We start from the raw sequence: 23,359 nt of genomic DNA, 5'->3' as shown, positions 1-23,359 counted from the left end.
GGGGGGGGGGGGGTCGCTCTCCTGCATGTTTTAGATGCGTTCTAGCTTTAAAACACCTGCTTTAAATGTGTGACTTGTGGACGTGCTCCTGGAGAACTTGATAATTTGGTGAGGAGGTAAATAAACCATTTGAATCAGGTGTTTTGGAGCAGGAACACTTAAAACTCTCAGGACAGCGGAGCCTCCAGGCCTGGAGTCTGACACCCCTGACATAGAGGGTGCAACCAGAAATGAACAGGTCTGCTTGGAGACCTGGACAGACACAAGACCAGGACGACAGCTGCTGTTACTGACATGTGGAGCCTGCCTTTGCAGTGTGACAGAGGATTAAAATGTAATGCAATCAGTTTCTTTTCAGGGGTGGGCTTTGATGCTGCCAGCTGAGATCAATATGTCATTTGATTAATCCACTTGTTATTGGAGAACAGCAGCAACAGCATCGCGTCAGGTGTCTCGACCGCACTCACACATGAGGATGCTGAAAGCCATCACAGCCAGAAGGCCCTGCAGGAAGATCCCGAACGAGTCCATCAGGGCGCCGTTCTCGCAGCCTCGGTTGTCGCTCCCCGGGGTCGGGCCGGAGGACACCGACACGTTGGCCACGGACACGGCGGGTGAGCCCGCTCCTCCGGAACTCGCCAGCGCTCCGTCGCCGGGCATGTTTCCAACCCCCTGGCGCTCGCAGACGGAGGACCGGGGCTGTCACAATCCACAGCTCCTCCCGCAGAGAGCTCGGGGGTCTCTCTCTCTCTCTCCCGTAGACGCCGGTCAGCTCAGGGAGACGCTAGGCAGGACAGTCTCCGGTGAAAGACCGCGGCATCCTCGTGTGAAAAAGCTCGCTCTCATTCTCCGGCGTCACGCGTCCACGCGGCCATAGCTGCCTTCTGTAATTCCGAGGGGGAGGTGAAGCTGTGCGAACGGGTTGGGAATTACGGACGGAGCGTCAACAACTCGAGACGAGAGCTACGACATTTAAAAGCCGGAGAACAGGTCCTGGTTCTAGCCGGGGACTCGTCCCTACATGCTAACGCTGGAGCGGCTAAAACACGCGCCGCGTCCGCTGCTCAGAGACGGGTCCGGGCACAGGTCCGCTCAGGTGTGTCGGGGGCACACAGCAGCCGGGAATGAATCTCCCCGACAAAACATCCGGAGTCGGACTGGGTCCAGCGACAGATGCTGCATGTACTCACCCCGCTAGCCTCGACGCGAACTACCGCTTCGCGTTCAGCTAAAACTCGGCCGACGGAGGTAAATGTCCCTCACGTCCAAAACGACGCGCTTACAGCCGCTTATGAGAATAATAAAAAATAAAAATAAGTGTTTATTCTGAAAATATAAGGGGGGAAAACGGGTCACAGGTCGCCTATCTCCAGCCGCTTCCCTACCCGACTGTGCCCACTCATGTTGACAGGCGCTGGGTCACGTGACCCCGAACGTAGCCGCGAACTGCATGCTGGGAAAAAACACAGCACATAACCAGGTCTCGTTTTAATTCTTCTTTATTAATTATTGCAGCGTTTGTTTGTTTTTTTTTGTTTTGTTTTTTTAAATACCGGTGATAATCTCCAATCAACAAATAAATTCGTTCTGTTTTGAAGAATGACGGAACTAACAAGCAAATTCGGCAAACAACGCAAGTTTCTGTCGCACACAAAATGAAACATGTACAATTTAAATCACTACATGAAAATAACAAATTACAAAGGCATTTTAAAAACAGCACTTGCCTGTTAAAACTACTCCAGTTATGACTCAAATGGTTGCTTTATTTTAACTCTTTGTGTATGAAAGTTTAGGTCTTTTCTGTGCAAATATACTGTAATAATTTGGACATTTACACACTTCTTATGCAGACAATATATTTTTTCTTTCAAATCACCCTGTTGCACTAAAAGATTTAATTATGTACACTATGTACAAACACCTACTGTGGTAAACCACCAAATGGCACGCGTTTTTGCTTGTGCTTTCATCCCAGAATCCCCACTGTAAACCTCTGAATTATTGTAGGACAATAACAATTTGGTCTCTTAAAAAAGAATATCAGATTTAGTACTTTTAAGAAAATTAGAATATGTTGCATGTTTAAAATTCAACACATTACCAGCAATGTGTTGTGACTGTAATCGGAATTTCCTTTTTTTTTAAAAGCTGTTCTTAGTTTATAGAACTTCTCGCTTGATTTCTGAGGGAAAGCAAACCCGACTTGGCTCAAATGAAAAACCAAAACAGGTTGTTTTTTTTTATAAGCATGGCTACTGCAACAATTGGACACAGCTTCCAGTGTGTTCTTACCCGAGGGAACTGTCTGTAGTTTCAAAAGCCACCACAACAGGAGACTGAAGATTCATTATATTCTTGAGCAAAGTATAACAAGTCTTATTTTTGCCTAGTCTTAAAATAAGGTAGACTAGAAATTGCAAATGCACATATCAACAGTTGCAGTAGTGATGCTCATTCACTCTAGCTCCAGGACAAGAAAGAGGAGGGAACTGATAAACTCAGAGGGCAGAATGTTAACTTAAAGAAAACTACATTTTAAATAGCCATCCTTTTTTGAAAGCAAATACTTGGAAATGGGTTAGATTTTTACATAAAAGTGTTCATGCTCATCGGTTCTTAAACTTTCGTGCATCAAAGTATCTTCCGTTCTTTTGTGCCTTCATCCAATGAGCTTTTAAAATGTTTTTGACACCCCCCCTTTTTTTTTTCTTGATTCTCTCATTGTTCCCGGGGATCAGGACAAATTGCTTCATCTATCTTAGATCCAGGTTTGAACAGATTCTTTAAAATGTCCAGTGTTTTTTGTTGTTTTTTTTTTTTTTTAAAAAGAGCAAACAAATCAAAACTGTACATCTTCCACATTTTCTCAGATTGAAATATGCAGAACAGGAGGCAGCCGTGTCCCGTAAAAACCTCCGTCAACTACGTAGCAAACTGTTGATAAAATGCCAGCTTGACCCTCTCGATGTGGTGGCACAGCTTGATGGCCGGTCCCAGCTTCAGGTCCATGCACTCCTGCACTGTGGGAAGGTTCAGCAGCAGCAGCGCCTGCCCGTCGATCTCCTACAAACACACATTTTCAACTGAGACGCAGTTTCTACAAAGATTTGTTTTTAATCTTGCTGTCTGGATGAATTAAATTGTTTGAATATCTGACCATTTATATCTTTCAAGTGATATTTTAATGGATATTTAGTCTGGGAATTGTTTTTATTTTAATTTTTTTTACCTGATCCAAGAAAATTCTTGCAAGAGGTGCACAGTCTGTAGTCCTGATGAAGCGAACCACATCAGAAACGCTCCACTCCAGCGGGCTGGTGTCCAAACACAGCTTCTGAGGAGGTTCAACCTTTGACGTCTGCAGACACGCGGGAACAGTGAGGCAGGCGCAAACTCTCAACTTAGACAAACTGAGATCCAAAACATTTCACAAATGATGAGTCTCGCTGACAACCTGGAGAGCTTTTTGAAAATGAATTAAAGTACCTGTGAAACAGCAGTAAAAACCCATTTTGTTTCACTAAAGCAGAACATTACCGATGTTATTAAAGGTCTTTACAAACTGGAAAGTGGGGAGGTGTTTCCTCCGTTACCTTGGGCGACGGCGGGTGGTTCTCGTCATCAGAGAAGGACGGGGAGCGGGGTTTCCGGCGTCTGCGGGAGGGCCTGGGTGTTGCTGGCGGCGAGGGGGACGGTGTGGCAGGCTGAGATTTACCCACCGACTGTTCAGAATCATCCTGGAGATCATCCTGCATCTCGGAGCCAGTGTCTTCACTCAGGGAGTCATCTTCATCCAGATCTTCCTCTTCTCCACTGCCCTGTAGGGCCAAATACAAGCAGAACAGTTTAAATACAGTTCATTTTTATCTTTTCGTGCACAGCCTAATGAAGTCTTCTACCTGTGGAGACCCAGCAGGCGTGTTGTCCACTGAGGCTGAAGAGCGTCTCTTTTTATGGACAAAGAGCTGCTTCCTCCTCTTCCTCCTTCTTCCTCTCCTCTTCGCACTGCTATCTAAACTGGTCTGGCTCCCAGGAGGACGACCAACACGTTTACTCTTTTTCTTTCCGTAGTAATACGCTGGTGAGAAAGAAACATGCCTTCTGTGAAATACTGCATGTAACAATGCTTATGGAATGAACATACCACTGACATTAGTTAAAAATTAATCAACGCCTATTCTGAGAAGACTTATAAATATTCCAAATAAGAACTGAACTGATAAATATGCTGGCAAAGTGGGTCAAAGTGATTTGAAACATGTGCAATCCAACACATGTGACTTCTTGTTAAAAAAGATTTAGCCTTAGAAAAAGGGAAAAGAAGAAACTAGCTTTAAAGGATACAACATCTTAATGGACAATTTCTTCAACACTTTAAGTAAGAATGCAGTCAGACAGTTTTACTTTATGAATTCCCTCTAAAACCCGCCTTTAGTTCTGTAAAACACGTACTGTATTTGGTTTTGGTGAGGACAGAGCAGTTCTCTGAACAGTGCTCCAGGACCATGCGTGGTCCAAACAGGTTGGGGCAGCACTCCAGTTTGATGCAGGTCTTCCTGCAGAAGTCTGCCACCCGGTCTGCAGTGCGAACTATTTCCACCGTGGCTCGGTAACTCTTTCCCTTGTACCTGACATTTAGAGGAAAAAAAAAAAAAATAGTGGCACATCTTTCATGCTTGGTTAAAAATAAAACCTCTTTCAGGAAGAAAAAGCAAAACGTGTCTGTTGGTTTTTAATCACTTCAGCTTCTGTTCAACTTGTTGGATCAAACATTTTCTCTACGTTTAATGGCTAAATAACTCCTTTATAGACAGATCAGAAGTCAAAGCAAGAGTTCTATTGTGCAGATGCCACTTTTTTTTGTGTGCCTCAAGTACGTTTTTATTCCACCAGGTCTCCCTAAATAGGCCAGCTGTGAACACTTGTTCTATTCCAGCAAGTTTTCTGAGGAGCCGAGTATGCTGAGCTCTGGATTACTGAGTGCGTCTCCTTACTTGGCTTTGAGTATCTCTCCATGGCCTTGCCAGCGGCTCTCCTGATCCAGCTGCAGCTCCCTCAGCACTCGGCTGGGCTTGTACGCCGAGTTTATCAGCAGAGTCAGAACCTGGATACAGAGCATGAATAGAAAAGTGGCCCTTGTGAGTTACAGTTTTTACAAGTTGGAAAATTAGAGCTCTTATATTCGTCAACAGATTGATGCTTGTTGCATATTAACACCAAAAATCCTTCAACGTCTTCTCATATAAACAACTATTCATCAGAGTTACAGGCAGCCCGAATTAACGTCTATATTTTGGTGCATTGTGTGCCAGTAGTTAGCTAACAAGAACTTTTTGTTTGTTTTAAAACTATATATATATATATAAAACTTACTTGAACAACTGTAATAAATTTGGTAAAACAGTTGTGTGTTAAATGTTGTTTACCTAACTCGCATAAATTTCTAAATTAGTGTCAAGCATGTCTATTTGTCATGCCAACATTTACTAATTTTCACCACGCAAAAATATAATTAGACCTGTCAGGAATTTGTTTTAGCAGGCTCAAAGAGGTGGGTGATTGATGTCATTAGTTGCAATGATACTAAGCTGGTCAGCTGAAGCTTTTTAACCCCAAACTGAAAAAAAAACAAAGTCTGATGTGGCAGTGTAGTTCCTCTTAAAGTGCTTCCTTTTTCGTGCATCATGTGAAGGGTGCAGGATATGAATTATATAGAAACCATCAAAGATGGGGGAGGGTTTGACTTTTGCTTATTATGAAAGTAATCCCATAAAGTACAAACATGTGCTTCAGTTGGCTCAAGTCTGGTCCTTAAAGTATTTTACTTGTTTTAATGTTTAATGTTTGCCATCAATAAAACAGCAGATTACAGTAAATCGCATTCATTAAAAACTGAACAATTACTAAAAAATAAGATAAATTCACAATACATTAAGTTTTCATGGCAAATATAGGCTCTAAAATATACAATAAAGGTGTTACAAGTGTGTAGGGGAAACAATTTAATTTCTGAAAGGCTGTGCTGATATTAGTTCATTAATGTGTGGAAAAACAAGTTAGGCTGGGTAAGTTAGCTAAACTGCAACTTATAAAAGTTAAAGGTAAACATCGGACTTCAAAAGCAAAACTGACAAATGCAATAATTAGAATTTTTACTCACCATCTACACTGGGTCTATTGAACTTGTGGCTGGAATATTGATGTTGGTACGAACTCAAAGTTCAATTCATGGTAAAACTGACTGTAGGTGAAATCATCAAGTCCGAGATTAAAGATTGTGTGTTTTCATCAAACACACAGCTCACCTCTTTCAGAACGAGGACACAGTTTCCAGGGCCGATGAACTGAGGAAGCTCAGCAATGCGTCCTTTGTTAAGGTAAGGACCTGAGAAGCACCTGTGGTTGAAATAGATCTTGGGACAGCAGTATTTTCCATTGCCTTGGCCTGCATATGTAAAAAGAAAAAAAGAACAATGATACATTTGCAAACACTGCCAACCAGTTAACAGGTTTCTACTATAGCCTACGTTCTTACACCATGCTCACCTGTCTCAGACTGGTTCGTCATCTGCTGTTTGACAGCATCAGGTGATGAAGACTTTGGTGGAGTTCTGCTGTGAAATTGGAAAAAACAAAAGTGAGACGCTGAAAGGCTGTTTTGACTGATTTATTTGAAGCACTACACCATTACTCTTGTACTCACTGTTTCTCTGGCTGCACGACTGCGATTTTTCTTTCATTCTCGACTGAAAAATAATAATCCTGAGGTCAGGGTTATTGCGATATGTTTATTTAAATATGTGTTTTAGGAATAGTCCCATCAAAGTATCTTCAGCTAATGTGCTGCCTTAGATTGTATACCTGAGAGCTTGATGGGGTAGACCAGTGGATAGCCGTTTGTTTCACACCAGCTGACAGGAAAGATGTCCAGAGAATCCACATGAACTATTAGCTCTGGCATTGGCTGCTTCAGACCTGCAAAACCAAACACACACAAACTGAATCCATCCATACATCCATTTTCTTTACTCGCTTTCCTTTCCGGGTCGCGGGGAGCTGGTGCCCATCTCCGGCAGTCGCAGTGCGGGAGGCGGACAGGTCACAAGTGCATCACAGGGACACGTAGAGACAAGCAACCATTTATGCTCTCACTCACACCTAAAGATAATTTTCATAGTTACCAATTAACCAGAAACGGAATAATCTCTTTTAATACCACAAAGCTACAGTAACAAGACTGCAAGCTCAATTTTTGCTTAATTATCATATCCTTGGTAAAACCACTCCAAGCTGGGTAAAGAACTGTGAAAAAAACTACTTTAACCTCTATAACTAATTATTTAGAAAGTAAACAAATCACTGTAGCCTCTGCCTGTTTGTTTCTATTATCCTCTGTAGCTGTAAGATTTCTTGAAATGGACAGATAAACATTAAAGTTTGCAGATAATGGGAAGGAGGAGGAGGTAAATATAGCTCAACTAAGAAATGATAGACTCTCTGGACGCAGTTTTATTCAACCTTAGCAGGGAAATCTGTTTCTGATAGCTCCCAGTTGTTATGCATAGTGCTCTCAAATCTTTTTCTGTAACAAACATGAAAACTGCCAAATTCCAAATTAGAGGTTTCAAAATGGAGATTCATCAGCTAACAGGTGGTGCCTAACGGCTAACTGTTTTTTTTATTCATTTTACCAAGCTGCAAAGCAGGAACACATTTTGGGCGACGCATAAATCAGCATCTTGCTGAAGCATCCTTTAAAACATGGATTAGACTGAATCAGTGAACAAAATCTTCTTTGTTTTTAATCTTTACCCAAGAGTAGCTTTTATGCTTCTTATGTTTTCAGCTGTTGAGTCACAAATGTGTGTGTTTTTTTTAATTAAACTGTGTGCAAATTTTGTGTTTCTCCAGAAGTTGCTGCAGGGATGTTTTCAAAATAGTAATATTTTCCAAATATTAGATCCAACACTGTCCAACCTGAACTATAACATCTGAATCCTTTCTGAAAAAAAGCAGCTGTATGTTCAGGTTAGTTTCTGCTTGCCCATGTAATACGGAGCAAAATCAAACTTTGATCTGGTGTCTTTTAGTGAAACTAAACCCATTCTTTCACTCACCCTCCAGGCTAAGCCAAATGTATTGCCCTTTGACCCTTGTGACTGTGGCCACGTGAATGTTCTCCGGTGATAGCGGGTTGACAGCCTCCAGTTTCATTGCTTCCTTAAAGCCGTGTTCACACTGATCCTGAAAAGCAAACAAACAAAAAAAAAAAGGATCAAGCCACGCTTGAAAATCGTTTGATTCAATTTCTCTCTGAACACAAAAGATAAAAGCCAGATTGAGTCACCAGCTTACAACTCTGTAAAAATACACATTTTTATTGCCGATCTAAAATTATAATGCCAGTCACGTTGGTACAGTCGGAGTTTTAATATTTTATCATTTAGGGTTTGTCGAAGAAACAACAATGAAGCTTCCACTGTAATCAAAACCACAACTACCAAACGACTCTTTCAGCCGAGGCGCTCGCACGTCCGCAGCAGATAAACTATGAACTACAGCAGTAAACAGAGCAGAGTTCACCCTCTAATTCCTGAAGAGGAAGCAGCACGGTCGAATGCACCAAACTTAACCGTGTGTCAAAGTGTTGACACACAGACTGAGCACGAGAATGGTTCCGAGCGTTTGATTTTACAGGAGACTGGTGCTGTACATCTTAAACAGCTGAAGTTATAAGACGTATGCTGTTAGTTTAACGCTACAGTTTTTATGACAAAACATTTTTCTGTCTTTGATGGGACGTAATAACCCATTTTTTTCCAAACAAACAGCCATTTTATTGAGATGATGAATATATTTGCCTGATTTAATCATAAACAAAAAACAACATCCAGCTCTTCCTGAGTGCAAACTCATTTGGACAAGCAGAATTCATTACTGGGACACATTTAATGCAGCCTTAACAAGAGAGAAAGAGATCATTGAATTACTAAAAACATATACCTAAAAACCATTAAATTATATACATTTTCTTATAAATAAGCAGGATGGGTTGACTGGATGCTACATGATGGTTGCCAAAATGGAAGCCGACTCACGGTTGGGAAGCAATGCTGAGGAGCGGCCTCGGACTCGCACTGCTTCAGGTAATCTGCCCAGTCAAAGTCAGGTCCCTGGTGTCCTGTTTATGACAAAATAACACAAAGAAAGGAGGAAAATGAGAGGAGAATGAGAAGGATTATGTAAACATTTTCTTCTTTTTATTACAACTTTGTCTGGCGTGATGTGCCACTTTGAACGTCTGCAACTCCTGGTCAGCTTTCTCTTTTTTTTGGCACCTTAAAAATGACAGTGAAGAAATGGGCAAGCGAACCCTACTGTACGCAGAATTTCCGTTTCCTCTCCTTTTACCTTCATGCAATCAGCCAGCCAGAGGAAACCCGAAGAACCAATGAGACGTTAGAGTGTGGAAATAAATATTAGTTGGTTTACTGCACTACAGAACCGTATAAAACTTTAACAAGAGGGTGAAAGCTACAAACCAATCCAGAGCGATAATGGATCAACTTGTTTATTTTCCATCCTTATCTGCTTGTTTGACTAAATGCTTGTAGCTTTTAGCACTGCTTAATTCACAAGGTGTAAGCAGCTCTTTCAGTACTTTGGAGACCAATTTGAAATCAAAATGTTTGTCACTATACAAAATGAGTGGGTCTGGATAGTGATACCTTACAAAACACATTTGGTTACAATATTTACAACTTCTAAAAGGACTTTACCTAAAAGTCTAACCTTTTAGAACCTCATTAAAATTCCAGGATTCACCCATTCGAACACTGGACAAATTTAAGCTGTAATGAAAGAATAAGTGTGACACAGCGTACCTGGTGGGGGGGACAGGGAGAGCCCGTTTTTGAGACTCCACTGAGCCGGGAAGATCCCCGGACTGTCTCTGTGACACAGGAAGGACCGACCGGCGCCTTCCGGCTCATCAATTCCACAGAGGTCATCCATTGTCACCAGAAAGTATTTCTCATTGAACACCTGGAATATGAACCGAGGAGACTTGGTCAAACGACATCTCTACGTTTTCTAGACCGATTCTGATTTCTGATTTTTAGAAATTCTGTCTTGGCCTGATTTTGATTTGTCTCAGAAATCCATATTTAGGGTTTATATCTAAGAACATATTTGTTCTTCAGGTTACTGGTCAGAAGTTTTTTGTACAAATAAAATCCACCTGAAAAGTGTCTATTTATAAACCAGATTATACGTTTTTAACTATTTTTAGAACCTCTTTTCATAAAGGAGACAGCTGGACTTAAATAAGAACCAGTTTGTGAAGCGGTAGGAACTATAAATGTAAACTGTACCTACGTTGTGCAGCCGACATGGTGTATGTACTCACTCTACAGTAAATCTGCAATTCCCTGCAGTAACCTCTTATACTGCTTTTGCCTCCTCTGACTTTGACATAAAACAAACAAAAAATTTGACTTTTCAGTGCCTAATCAGCCAATCACCAGTTAGGCTGAAAATCGGACGATTCCGGTCATCCGCTGAGCAATTGGCGTATCCCCGCTTTCTTTAATCACCTGCTTCGCTCGAGTCACAACAAACCAAATGAACTTATTCGTGTTCATGCGTGAACAAATCAATAGACTGAAGTCCATCTGGTGATGACCAGGAAATATTAACAGCCGAAGCAAATAAACAGCAAACATTTCTGAAACATTGCGCCACAGGAGAAATAGGAAACGACTGTTACCTTGGTGACAGTAGCAGGCCTGATGGAAATAGGTGCAGCAGGGTCAACAGCTTCTAGTTTCATCCTTTCCTTGAAACAATGATCAGCGACGGCAGGCTGATCCTGGGAAACAACAAAAAACATGCATTGTGAGGAATTTTCAGAAGCCTAGTTCTCATTTGTTTGGACAGCTACAAACTCTTTGCTTAATGGAGATTTGTCAAATTGTAACTGATGGGGGAAAAAAAAGAGGAGGCGTTCCGATAAAACAAAAACAAAAACAAAATAAACAAATAAGCATTGAGATAACCTTAGTCAACTCTGCAGTCAGAGCTTCGTCTTGAGGAAGGTCGCTTATCCTCCGTCTAACCTCCTCCCACTCCTCCTCAGTCTGCAGCGCCAACAGCTCTGAAGACGATAAATCCACATAAATCAGCTGCTGGAGAGAAAACCTGGCTTTCCAGCAAGTCCGGTATTGTTTGATTAGCAAAGACCTGCTGTTATAGACATTACACATGATTAAGTATTGAACTGAACTTATTAACTTGAAGGAAAAAAAACAATTTTTTTTAAAAACATGCCTTCATGAAATTATAATGCTCATATGGAAAAGCTTGTGTTAGGATTAAACTTTAACGCTGGTATCATTTGGATCAGTATCACTGCTTGTTACAGTCTATTACTAGCTTCTGCAAGCAGTTTCCACAAGCAGAAAGAAAAACTCGAATAAAAGCGGGGTATTAAATATCAATAAGGTCTCAGCTGCAGCAGCAGAAGAAGATAAATCAGCTGTGTCAGGATGTAGCTACAGCCATGGGTGCTTATTACATTTTTAATATGAACAATACTGTATTTATAGGTTGTAGATCTGTCTATGATCACCCTGATCATAGACAGAAAATTAATTTTAGGGTCTAGTGGGTCAAAGTCACTTTCTGAACGTCAGGCTCTTTTATCTCGAACACAAATGGTAACAGCTATTCTTCAGATTATAAATGATGTTTCAGTATTTCAGCGTATTGTAAATGTCACATTGTACCATTACGCATCCGTCTTTTGGTAGTGAACCCAGAAACCTAGTTTCCTTTCTAAAACTTGACCAGGTCAAGGTCGCTGACCTGAAGGAGGCCTCAGGGTGCAGCCGTGCTCTTTGGCCCAGCCCGGTGGGTGGAGGCGCGGGTGGAGGTAAAAGAGCCAGAGCGTAGCGGGTGTGTCCGGGAGGCCCTTGGTGCCGAGCAGCCGCAGCTTCAGCCTTCCTCCGACGTTCTCCTCCACCTCGGCGGCCCAAGCCAGCCCCGGGTTCGCGCCGTCCTGGAGCTCCACGTAGCAGCCCGCGCACAGAAGCTCCACGGGGTCTCTGCCACGCTGAGGCTGCGTGTGTGTGTGGGGGGGGTTAAAGGGTCATAAATGAGGAGTAGATGGCACCACACTCACACAAACACACGCCTCGGCTGTGAGAGGAATTCGTACTGGAGAGAATGCGCTGCATGACTAAGTGACAGAACTGAAGCGCAGAGGCTGAAAGCGAACTAATAACATGGGAGAATTTTACAGGGTGTTCCTGCAGTGAATTTGCTTTCAGCAGCAAAGCCTTGGAGGTGTAAAGGAAAGCTCAGAGAGCCTTGGATTTTACAGACTTCATGTGGGTTGCACATAAAAGACGACATAAAACGGTAAAATTTGATTCAGTTCAGGTGAAAACCATTTTCATTGTGAGGTTCTGTTTTTATCACTTCAGTCTTAGGATCAGAAACTAAACAAGTGCTTCATTTAACAAAATAAAGACTTAAAAATGCAGACACGCAGAAGAATAAATGTAAATACACGTGTGAGTTAACTAGCTTCTGATCATAATCAGCGTTGTGGTAAAATTACTAAAAACCTCACTGAGAGGCACTGACGATGGAGAATAAAGTGAACTTTTCTTCAGACCCTGGCTTTGAACGATGTTTTTAGTTTTAGGACAGACAGCTGCTCCACAGCCCTGCCTTACCATTTCCAGCAGGCTGGCGGGTGCGCTGCACTCCTCAGCCAAGGACTTTTCCAGCAGAGCCTCCCAGTCTGGATGTTTCTCACGCACACCTGAGGCCGATGATTCACAGAGAGTTTAGTTTAATAACCAAAGAAAGAAACGGTCCGAATGGTTACACTCTTATTTTTTTCCCCTCACTAAACTGTCACTTTAAAGAAAGAGCTGCGAAATAAGACAAAACAATCAAAAACAAAGACTGACTGACTGATTTTGGCAACGATCAAATTCAGATGCATTATAGGCTCAAGCAATTAAACATATTCAGATCTAAAAACAAAACAAAAGTGTTTATTGGGTTAACATTTTATTTAAATCCTGGTATTGTTCGCAGCGTAGCAGCAGCAGCAGCTGGCTACATGTGGTGACGACAAAACTATTTGTAGGAAACTACAAGATCAGGAGTCAAACTTCAGAGTTTCACCTTAAAAACAGCTCCGACAGCAACAAATCGGAGCGAAATGTGAGTTCCACTCACAGACTGCAAATAAAATCTGTGTGATGCAAGTTTCCAGATTGTGAACTCCTAAAATTACACATCTCTGTTTTATTTCCAGTTGCCAAAAATGACCAAATATGATAAAGAAGATGGAAGTGGGGACTAATACATACTCACTGGACAGAAGTATTACTCTGAGTGTCTAGTGAAGTATGAAATTACTTTCAGAAAGACTACCAGCACATTGATCAGGAGGAATGAATCTGTTTAATCACAACATGTGTGGAGGGAAAAAAGGATGGTCTTAGTATTTTTTTGGAGGCGACACCTCGCTGCCTGAGAGGTCTCTGCATCTGCTTCATGTCTGATCTTCAACTTTTTTCCTACAGTCTTTGGTTTCTCCGTTAAATTATATTTCCACAGCATGTGCAAGATACTAATACAAAGAAAACTGTCTTAACACTATTATTATTTAAGTAAAAAAATCCTATTTACAATAAGAAAAACATCCTGATCAGTTCATTAAAAACCTCGATGCCTTCCATCTACGCCTCTCTCTGACACAGGTCTAACGTTGGATCTTTCTCACCCTCGGGCGGCCTCATGGTCTTGCCGTGCTGCCGGCTCCAGCCCAGCGGGTGCAGGTCCGCCGCCATGATGTCGCACCAGAAGTCGGCGCGGCGGTCGTCCTGGTATCCCTCGTAGCGCAGCAGCAGCAGCTGGCCACACGTGGTGATGATGGTGGCCACCCAGTAAGGGCTGTCGGCCTCTGAGCGCGCACACACCTCCAGCTTCATGCCAGGGGTCAGTCCTGTCTGCAGGCCCTGGTCCACCTGAGACAGCCACAATCGCTGAGCTAAATCATGTGCGTGTGTTTCGGAGCTCTTTTAAAGCTGACGCTGCACATTCTTAAATGATATTTTCTGATTTAAAGAATAGCTTGACATAAAGGGGCCTTCACACAGAGACAACTAATCATTAATTGTCACTTACATGTTTGAAGGCGTGATGGGGCACAGCCACGGCTCCAGTCTCCTCCAGGTAGTCGTCCCAGTTAAAGTCAGCCACATCCTGAGCACACTCTCCGTCTGCAACGGCAACATTTCTCTCTGTTTCACGCCTTCTTCCCAACATTTCTATCCAACTCATTTCGCCCGGCTGCACGTGGAGAGGTTCTTACCAGACTCCAGCGTCTCCTGGCTCATGCTGGTGCCCCGCCCCCTTTCAAGGTCGAGACTAGGAGCTCTGAGAGGGAACAGACGAGTGAATGAGCAAAAGAACCGGTCCAGAACTTTGGTGAAAAAGAAGAAACAAAAGAATAAATCGCTCCCCCAACAACTATAAGACATTTAAACTGATACTTTCGCATCACAGCAACACAGAAAACAGACTGCATTTGCAAAAAAGTCACACAAAGCTCTGGAAAGAGCGAGCAGGGCTTCGTCTAGCTGGTTGAACAGCCGGAGTTTGTACCATGGCTGACAAAACTAAATGTATGACACTAACAATCAGAGTGATCGGCACCACTGAGAGGAGAGGCAAACTGAAAACAAAGCAAATTTTAACCTCTTTCTTCAGTGCCAAAAACAAAGAAAAGCACACTTGTTTCAGGCGCTCTGAGTGTTAGGTTCTGTTAAACAATGCTGCCAAATTTTAACATTAATATTCAAAAAGCTTCTTTCTAGTCCTGTAGTTAGCACCTAAGTAGCACCCCAGATGGTTGGTGTTAGCTGGAAAATTTAGCCTCACCAGAGTCACTTCTACTTGTGAAACGCATTTTTCAAAATCTTAATCCTTTTTCGTGCCCCTCCCCTGATATAAAGATCCGAACAGAGGCCTTGACATGAATGTGGACCCACACGTCAAGCTCTGACACAGGAAACTGACCCACGGCGCTGTGAAAAGCAGATGAAATAAGTTATCTCAACAAGGGAAGGCTGTGTGAACGGGAGAGGTGGCGGCGCGGGGCGTGACGGCGGCGGGGAGCGTTTGCCGCTCCGTCAGGCCCGCTCCATTCAGTCGACCTGTCAGACTCGTCTTTGTCACGTCTGACATCTCTATTAAAAACAGGGGGCCCGCCGTCAGAGGCCTGCCCCCGCCCTCCCCGACCACCGAACTGCCACCGCGACCCCGGTGCTCCTCTGGGATCAGCACCGCCTTTCACCCGCGACCCTGCACCAGACCCTCTCTGTCTTTTTACCCCGCTCCCACTGACACAAACACACACACCAGAGGGCCTCATTGTCCCGGGGAGGGAGGTGGGGTCACTTTTCTGATACAAGAGGGAGAGGGGGAAAAAAAACAAAACAAAAAAAAGAGCAGCAGGGTGAGAAGACAAACAGACTTTAGGTGAAAGAAGTTTTATTTAAAACGCTCTTACTGAGAGCAATTCAGTCATTAATAGAGGGATTTTAAATGAGCCAGAGGAATTGCAATTCCTGTGAAAATGTAATGTAAATACTAAGTGCTGAAGAGGCTGAAGTTAAGATATTAAAGCAAAAAGATGCAGAACACTGGCTAAAAGCTAAAAAACACTGGCTCAAAGTAGCAAAAGGCTAGCTCAAAGCTTAATGTAGCAGAGTGGTAGCTACTGGAACAATGTTTTTGAATATATTTCTATGGTAAAAAAAAAAATTTGCAAATACAGGTAAATATCTTGAATAGTATAAAACTGATGAAAACCAAGTCATATAGTGCCAAGATCCTTGAACAACCTGAACACTTTGAAATATAAGAGGGGCTAAAACAGGACAAAGTATGGAGACGTTAGAGTCCAAAACATTTGGCAGAATAAAAACACAGGACAATAACAGCGTGAATGCTGAATCTGAATCAACCCTGTCTGCTAACAGACTTCAATACTGGATCGTTTATGCAAAGTCAGGGTCGACTGAGCTAACACCGTGCCAAATTTAAGTTCCATATAAGTTATGAGTATTATTAATTTTTTATAGGGTTTTCTTCTTAAAACAAAAATGCACTTTTTTGGAGCTCTCTTTGAAATTAATGTAATAGCTGTAGTTTGTTGTTTCAAAGTGAATTTGTTTGATAAACCACAACTGTTTTTACTTCTGTTAACACTACCTACAACCCTTCTGACCGCTTACATTTTTTAATTTTATCCTCTGATCGATCAGACTGCACGAGTAGCAGTCGTAGTTTTCAGCAGAGCCCAGCCTCGGCAGTCGCACAGTGCAGACAGGAAGAGTACGACTTCCCCATGTCATACCCAGCGAGTGGTCGGTGCAGACCACAGCTCGTCTGCAGCTCGCACCAACCGACACTCCGACTGAACCCGAAAGAGAAAGGGCCGAGTGTGCACGCACACCTACGCCAAAGTACACACACACAGACAACAGAGATCCACGCTACATCCTCTTCACGAGCACTCACCGAATCATATTCGCATCGGCACTTAACATGCCATCTAGCTTTGTCGAAAAAAGCCTTTCTGAACTTCCGACGTTCCGGGTGACAACAAACACGCACTCTGACAAAACCGCTGAGCGGCGTCTGGAGCTCACCAACAGTTATGCAGCAGAAAATAAGCCAGAATATTTGTTGTAGCCTTTCTTCTTCTTGGGCACACAGCAGATCACAGGAGCGGGCAGTACAGTTTGTATCTTGTTACTTTCAGACTGAATTGTGATAAGCAAGTTAATTTCTGCATTTTGTTTTTTTATGTTGCAAAGATATACAACACTGACTTTTTTTTGCACTGCATGCGGTGTAAACCCTTCTGTCCTACATCCATCCTCTGTATTTCACTGAAGTTTAATTCTTTAAAAAGAACGATTCTCATTGACGCATTTGTTGTATTTCTTTTAAAAAAAAAAACAGAAAGAGCCTAAATGGGGGCTTACAAAGGGGCCTTTTAAGCAAAGATTAGGCTGCGTGTGTGAAAATGAAAGAAATAGATTCGCTTCATAGATTTCCAAGCTGCAGTCGTCATCCTACAAACTCACGACGATCGCTCTGCTTCAATTTCAGACGCGTTTACCTTCGAAACGATCCCTCAGTTAATACAAACACAGCAGACTGAGAAACACGGTGGGGGGGAAAGCGGGCCGCCACGGCGCCATAACTGCGCCGACTCTCTCCGACGCCGTTTGTCCGAAAGGTCGCGACGTTTGCCAAAAGCAGGATGCGGAGACAACAGGAATGGCTGTTAGATAACCAGGTCTGGTGAGGTTTAGGCCACTCTTGTTGTTTGCCTGCTGCGTACGGCGAAAGGGTGATGGGTTTGCCTGCTGTGTTAGCAAAATATCTCATGAACCAGAGGACAGAGCTACATGTAGCATCTTCTCAGCAGACTGTAAGCCTGTTTGAGGGCGTTAAATACCCAGAACCATTCTGTCTGCAAGCATGAATTATGAATTAGGAGGGTACTATCTTTTTTGGAAATTAAACAAAAAAGATATTTCAAAATGGTGACGTACAGCCCAGCCTTAAATGCAAGGATTTAAAGATTCTGTTCATTTACTTTTATTTAATAAACAGTATTTTGCCTTTCCTGTTTTAACGTACAAGGCATAAACATGTGGGTTCTGTTCGTGCGTCACAAACTGAGAGAGGAAAAAAAAAAAAAACCATTTAAGAGATTAGCGCCTGAAGTGTTCTGCTTCAGAAAACTTGTAAACGCCGATTTACTTGCTCGTTCAAATCGCCGCCGCACAGTTTAATCTGACAAAAGGCGAAGTCGGGTCTGAATGTCATCGAAACATTCGACTCGAATTAAAAGCAGCATTAAAAGCCGCTGATACAATGGTGTCACAGTCCACCAACGAGTGTGAAAAAAAGAAAAACAAACCCTTTAATTCTCCAAATCCCTCCAGTGGAGCACTCGCTGCTCTCACCTGCTTTCGTGTTTTGTTGCATAGAAACCAGTTTTGAGCCTTTACAGTTGCAAAAAAGAAAAGGATGGTTTGTGCTAAAAAAACAAAATACTCTTAGAGTAAAACGCTGTTTTTCAGCTCAGCTTCATTAAATCAGATTTAATTTCCATCCAAGTTGCACCTTCCTACAAACTCACAACCTCCTGAAGTGAATCACTCTCTCAAAAATACACCCATTCAGAGAATTCTGGTACTTTTCGGCTAATTGCTCCATCGGTCCATGACACCGTTTGAGTCTTTGTGGTTCCAGTTTCTGTGCAGAGTGCGAAGGCTCTGGGATACTTCATAAGAAGTCGATTCGTGGTCACGTCGTTGCAAACTGTTCGTTTTCGCACACACCTTTCATCGTCCACGAGACACTCGGATCAGAACTCCCAGGAAGCTCCTCCCTCCATCTACAGCGTTAAAACGGGTTTCTTCCCATCGGCTTCTCAACTCTCCTGTCCTTGTACTGATTTTTGCTTCCCTTACACCGACCAGACGTGTTTATCAGACTGAGACAGCACACGCTGTTTGGCATTTGGAGATATGATGGTGAGCAACGAGTGAACGAACGTAGGGAACGTATCCCGATGCTGCACTTCCTCCCAGCCACTAAGAGCCGCCTCTGTCCCCTCGCGGTCTTTTTAAGTTCGTAGCTTTCTAAGTTTTGATGGAACAGTTGGAACGACGGCTGTATTTTCTAACAGCCTCCAGCTGAAGCAAAACGACTCCATTAAAGCTCAGCGGCTTTTCCACATAAACAACTTCTGACCAATCACACGACACTTGGCGCAAACCCCCCCGTGAGAAACAGTTTGGTTCGGGCCTCTCATCGAGAAGGGGGCGGACGAAGCTGCTACGAGAATGAAAATGGCGCAGTTTTCGTCACGCGACCACGTGTCTGAGAGCCGACTTCGTGGAGTCTGGAAAGGCCTTGAGACAAATAACTGCTGGGTTAATCTGACATGAAAGAAAAAGAAGCAAAGCCTGAAGTGCCGACTGAATTTTCTCACGAAAACAGCTTTTTGTTTTTTAAAGCAGAACTTTGCAGAATCAAATCTGTTGAGTGAATTACCTAAAGGATCAATATTTCTGGAAATACGCAGGGTGGTACAGGGTTCCAACGCAATTTTCATTTTAAACTTCCACACTTCTCCAGACTGAAACGTTTTTAACGCCAACTCATCAGATACTGACTGTAATTTACCAGGTTTACACACTGCTGCAGTGTCCCATCTGCTCTGAGCAGGGTGGCGGGGAGGGGAGACACCCTGGACAGGTCTCCGGTCCATCGCAGGGACACACAGATACCAACAAAAACACCTCCCTCTCCCTCAGACCAAGTGACGATTTAGAGTCGTCAGTGAACCTAACGTGGCCGTTTCTGGTCTGTGGGAGGAACCCGGAGCGCCGGCAAGGAAAACCTCACGGATGAACGGGGCGAACATGTAAACGCCACAGAAAACAGACATAGGTGAGTTTTGACCCTCAATGCTCGAACCACTGCTCCACTGGCTTAACACATAAAAAGAAACCATAGGATACTGCTTCAGTTTATGTCCATTTTTGACAAAACACAAAAACAAACATTATATGTAAAAGTGCTTCGCCCAGACAAAACCTTTGCTGTTGTTGTTTTGTCAGGATATGAAACATTCCTATCAGCTCAAAATCCTAATCTGGCTGTTGTTTTCTTGAAGCCTTCCTCCATGAAGCAGACATGTGCCTGTCAGCTAAACGGTTAAAAGTTGCTGCATCTTCTCCGATAAGCTGCACGACGAGGAAGTTCTCAGAGTTCCCCGTTTCAGTTTCTGGAGGACGGTGGTAAATGGAAGAAAAACGTGGACGTAGTGCGGACTGTCATTTTTTATTGTTTTTTCCTTCTCTCAATAATTTGTCAATGTGTAAAACACACAGCGCTTGTAGAAGACTGGTTCGGTTATTACTTTTGCAGAAAACGCCAAAAGGTAACGAAGCCATGGAAACTCTTCCTTTTTTCCTTCCCCCCATTTCCGAGTGTGCTTTTCAAGACTGAAAAACTGTGAGCAACACAGCCCAGGTGTGAGTCCAACTCTGTCTCCTGGCATCGAACCTTAGGTCTTTCAAAGGGGGAGCCAGTGCCTCAAACGAAGCTGAACTCCATGAGCGTGAGCATCATGGTCGGGGACCCGTTTCCTCTGAAAATAAGAGCTGCCCTATATCGATCACCCTGTAGGAGCTTCGGAGCCACCTGGACGGTGACACAAAGTGATGCACGGTGTCTCAGCCTAAATGACAGACATGTCAGTGAAGGGCTCCGTGCACTTTGCAGGAACACGCCTGTCCGCCTGCGCGCTGCCGCGGGATCACTCAAGTTGCACAACAGGGGGAAGTTAGAGGGCCAGATGGAGAATATTAGGTCGCATCGACTCAAAGCGGTGGAGATGATGAAAACTACGACATGGCAACAAACTGCGTCCTGCGGGACATTATGTGAGCTTAAAAAAACAAAAACAAGACAAAAAAAAAACCGCATTCTCAGTTCGCGTGGCGATCACAGAGAGAAGCAGAAATCGGATGAGGTCGAGCAACCTTCATTATGTAAGGCTTCGTTATTTAAAAAAAAAAAAAAAAAAAAACACCGAGCGAGTGATTCAAGGCCAGATTAAGTGGAAATTTCGAGACATAAAAAAACAAACCCATGAAGTGTGTGTGTTTTCAGGCTGCGCTGCTCGGCGCTGCGTTCAGGGACAAGAGATGGGCCGAGATCGGCTCTGCGGGCGGACGAGCAGCGCTAACTTTCACTCAGCGAGAATCAAACAAACAAAACAAAACAAAACAAACAAACAAACAAAAAAACCTCACACACACACACACACACACACACAGAGCCCGGTTTCAAACGGGAACGAGCGGGACTCCCCGGACACATGGTAAGGACGCCCGTGTCCGAGTCAAGTTACTGAACGTCACGGCTCGAGCACTGGAGGAGCAGAAAAAAAAAGCTCGCGAGCAATAAGGGCGCTTACACTCGACCGAAGCCGACTCGTCTTTTTGAGAGACGGGAAAAAAGACGAGGGCGCCGCCGCGGCGCCGAACACCGCGCGGGCCGCGTGCCCAACAGCACGGAGCACGTGAATATTTAGTCGCTAAATTGGAACCTCACCTCTAAGTAGTTTTTCCAAGTCGGTTTTGGAGATGCCGTGCTCCTCTCCGCCTGCTCGCTCCGCCGAGACGTTGAAGCGGCGTGAACGGGAACAGCCCGGCTTCCGGTTGGACGTTTCAAAATAAGACGTGCATGTGGAGGGTTGAATAAAAAAAAACGTGAAGATGGGCAGCAGCTTTTTTTGGAGCTTTGACCAAAAATAACGTGGAATTTGATTTTATTTACAATAACAACAACAAAAAAGGCTAGTTTTAGCAGTTTTCCTGCCTATTTTTGCAGATATATGACAAACACACTGATGAGATCCTACACTCTGTTAGCTGATTTTTTCTCTGAAATCCACCAGAAAATTAACTTTTTTAAAATCCTTTGAGAAGATGCTCAGAAGAAAGGAAAAAAAAAGAATGTGCAGTTTTGCAAACATGTCACAGGTTATAAGAGGTTGTTTTTTTTTTAAATAACACCAAGACTTAGGAGTGAAAGTGAAATGAACGTCTCTGTTTTTATGTGAAAAGTTCTATAGATCAGCATAAATATGGAACAAAATGGACTATTTTATATTTTCACTTTAACTGGAAGCTTTATTACTTTGTAGTTGGATACTTAATTATTTTTTCCACAAATAAAAAAAGGCCTCACATAGGCTGTGCCTAAATTTTATCCAAGGGGGTATAAAATATGTATTTTTTTCCCCCTCTTTACATGAATATGGTCTTCTCCTTTGTCTGAACATGTAAAAATACCAAAAAGTGTCAATGTATTTTAGATGTTTAGTTTTAAAATTTGCTTACCGTTCGTTTTTATATTCAGTTTTTATATATTGTGTTTTTATATAAGTTGTGTTACCAAGTTGAAGCTTTCAGAGCAGCGATCACCACCACTTCTGGCCAGACAAAGCCCCAAGTAAACTGTAAGTGACCCACGGGCCAGCAGTTGGATTTTAGATTAGATTAGATTAGATTTTAGGTTTTGCAGCTTTGGACACATTTTATTCAGTGAACAAAAGAGCAGAAATGGCTCTTTTGTTCCTTTGATTGCAAAAGGTTGTAAACCCTAGATCTAAGTGAAATAACCTACAGACACTGGCTGCAGATCTCTGATTAGATTAAGGAGACATGTAATGTACTACCTAACTACTTAAAGTGCAGTAATATACCTATCTGGCTAGAATAATTATTGATAATTGTCATGGAAACAGCACAAAGTGATATAAGTAGCTCCTCACAAAATGGCGGCAAACAATCTCGACTAGCTCCGTCAGTGGCCATTTCAGTGTTTCTTTAAGCCAGTGGCTGCGCCTTGTTTTTTTTTTTGTTTTTTTTTGTTGTTGTTTTTTCATTAAAAATCTTTAATATCAGTATTGTTGATACGTCTCAACGCTAATGCGGAGCACCGGCTGGAGCTTTTACTGTCGGAGGTTCGGCCGCCGCACTTCCGGCCGGACTCCGCCGCCTTGACGGCACTTTTCGTTCACGACCTCATTCCAATATGGCACAAGTGTCCACTGCGCATGTTCTGCCGCCTATATGCCTCTGAGCCTGGCTTCGTCGGTGCACCGACTTCCATCTTCGCGCACACACAATAAAACATCTGACAGGCAGGCAGAGTCACGGCGCAGACCCTCCAACACAAACACAAAAGAAAAAGAAACAACCCGACCATTTCCCGCTGACAGTAATTGATGGAAAGACCCCGACGAGTCCGAGCGAGGGGTTTTATTTTTTATTTTTATTTTTTTTATCCCCCCGCTGGAACCAAGACTTAGTTGATGGTTGAACTGGAATTAATTGCACATGTAGGATAATCGACCCACTTTCGATAAGTGGTGGAGGGTTTTTATTTTATTTTTTCCTTCTCTCCCCGCCTCCCACACTAAAATCAGCATATTCTCTAATAAAGTACCCGCTGGCCTGTCGAAGATGGAGAAGCATTGTTTGATTTATTTTCTTCTTTTTTCCCGGCCTTTATATATCTCTTTAAGTGAAAGAAAGCGAGTGGTGTGTTTTAAAGAGAGGCTCAGTGTGTACTTTTCTTTTTTTTTGTCATTAAAGCCCAATAACACCTGAACACAGCGGCTGAATACAGATAGTGGCAGAGCACAAGGCTGCACGGGGGGGGG

At 43.1% G+C, this 23,359-nt stretch overlaps 2 protein-coding genes across 4 annotated transcripts in view; both read right to left on the bottom strand.

Annotated features, from left to right (window-relative positions):
- stimate (STIM activating enhancer) overlaps positions 1–1,418 on the bottom strand; it is a 17,058-nt gene extending 15,640 nt beyond the window's left edge. The window contains exon 1 of the mRNA XM_017425206.3: positions 468–1,418. Coding sequence (XP_017280695.2) covers positions 468–660 — 193 coding nt within the window. The 5' untranslated portion in view covers positions 661–1,418. The remainder of the gene's footprint in view (positions 1–467) is intronic.
- Positions 1,419–1,528: 110 nt separating this feature from the next.
- Positions 1,529–21,346, bottom strand: sfmbt1 (Scm like with four mbt domains 1). Of its 3 annotated transcripts, none has more exons than XM_017425141.3 (21): positions 21,241–21,346; positions 14,399–14,463; positions 14,212–14,306; positions 13,808–14,051; positions 12,744–12,832; positions 11,869–12,121; positions 11,061–11,158; positions 10,772–10,873; positions 9,888–10,047; positions 9,102–9,184; positions 8,121–8,247; positions 6,865–6,978; positions 6,707–6,749; positions 6,550–6,617; positions 6,309–6,448; positions 4,998–5,107; positions 4,456–4,631; positions 3,903–4,081; positions 3,597–3,821; positions 3,233–3,361; positions 1,529–3,066 (listed from the first exon to the last, which is right to left on the bottom strand). In XM_017425141.3, exons 2-21 carry the CDS (start codon positions 14,421–14,423, stop codon positions 2,926–2,928), a joined length of 2,601 nt encoding a protein of 866 aa, XP_017280630.1. In that variant the 5' UTR covers positions 14,424–14,463; positions 21,241–21,346; the 3' UTR covers positions 1,529–2,925. The 3 variants fall into 3 exon arrangements, with proteins under 3 accessions (XP_017280630.1, XP_037831008.1, XP_037831009.1); XM_037975080.1 differs by lacking the exon at positions 21,241–21,346 and adding an exon at positions 16,612–16,634; XM_037975081.1 differs by lacking the exon at positions 21,241–21,346 and adding an exon at positions 16,612–16,634 and having other exon boundaries at positions 6,550–6,614.
- Positions 21,347–23,359: the final 2,013 nt, after the last annotated feature.

The sequence above is a fragment of the Kryptolebias marmoratus genome, linkage group LG4 (genome assembly GCF_001649575.2).
Source record: "Kryptolebias marmoratus isolate JLee-2015 linkage group LG4, ASM164957v2, whole genome shotgun sequence".
In the NCBI taxonomy this organism is placed as follows: Eukaryota; Metazoa; Chordata; class Actinopteri; order Cyprinodontiformes; family Rivulidae; genus Kryptolebias; species Kryptolebias marmoratus.
This window is presented reverse-complemented; position numbering and strand designations above follow the sequence as displayed.

Excerpts from the sequence above, each read along its gene's own strand:
- sfmbt1 (XM_037975080.1), bottom strand. Across the intron at positions 11,159-11,868 it reads CACCCTGAGGCCTCCTTCAG|AGCTGTTGGCGCTGCAGACT; the intron begins GTCAGCGACCTT and ends TATCGTCTTCAG. Across the intron at positions 10,874-11,060 it reads TGACTGCAGAGTTGACTAAG|GATCAGCCTGCCGTCGCTGA; the intron begins GTTATCTCAATG and ends GTTGTTTCCCAG.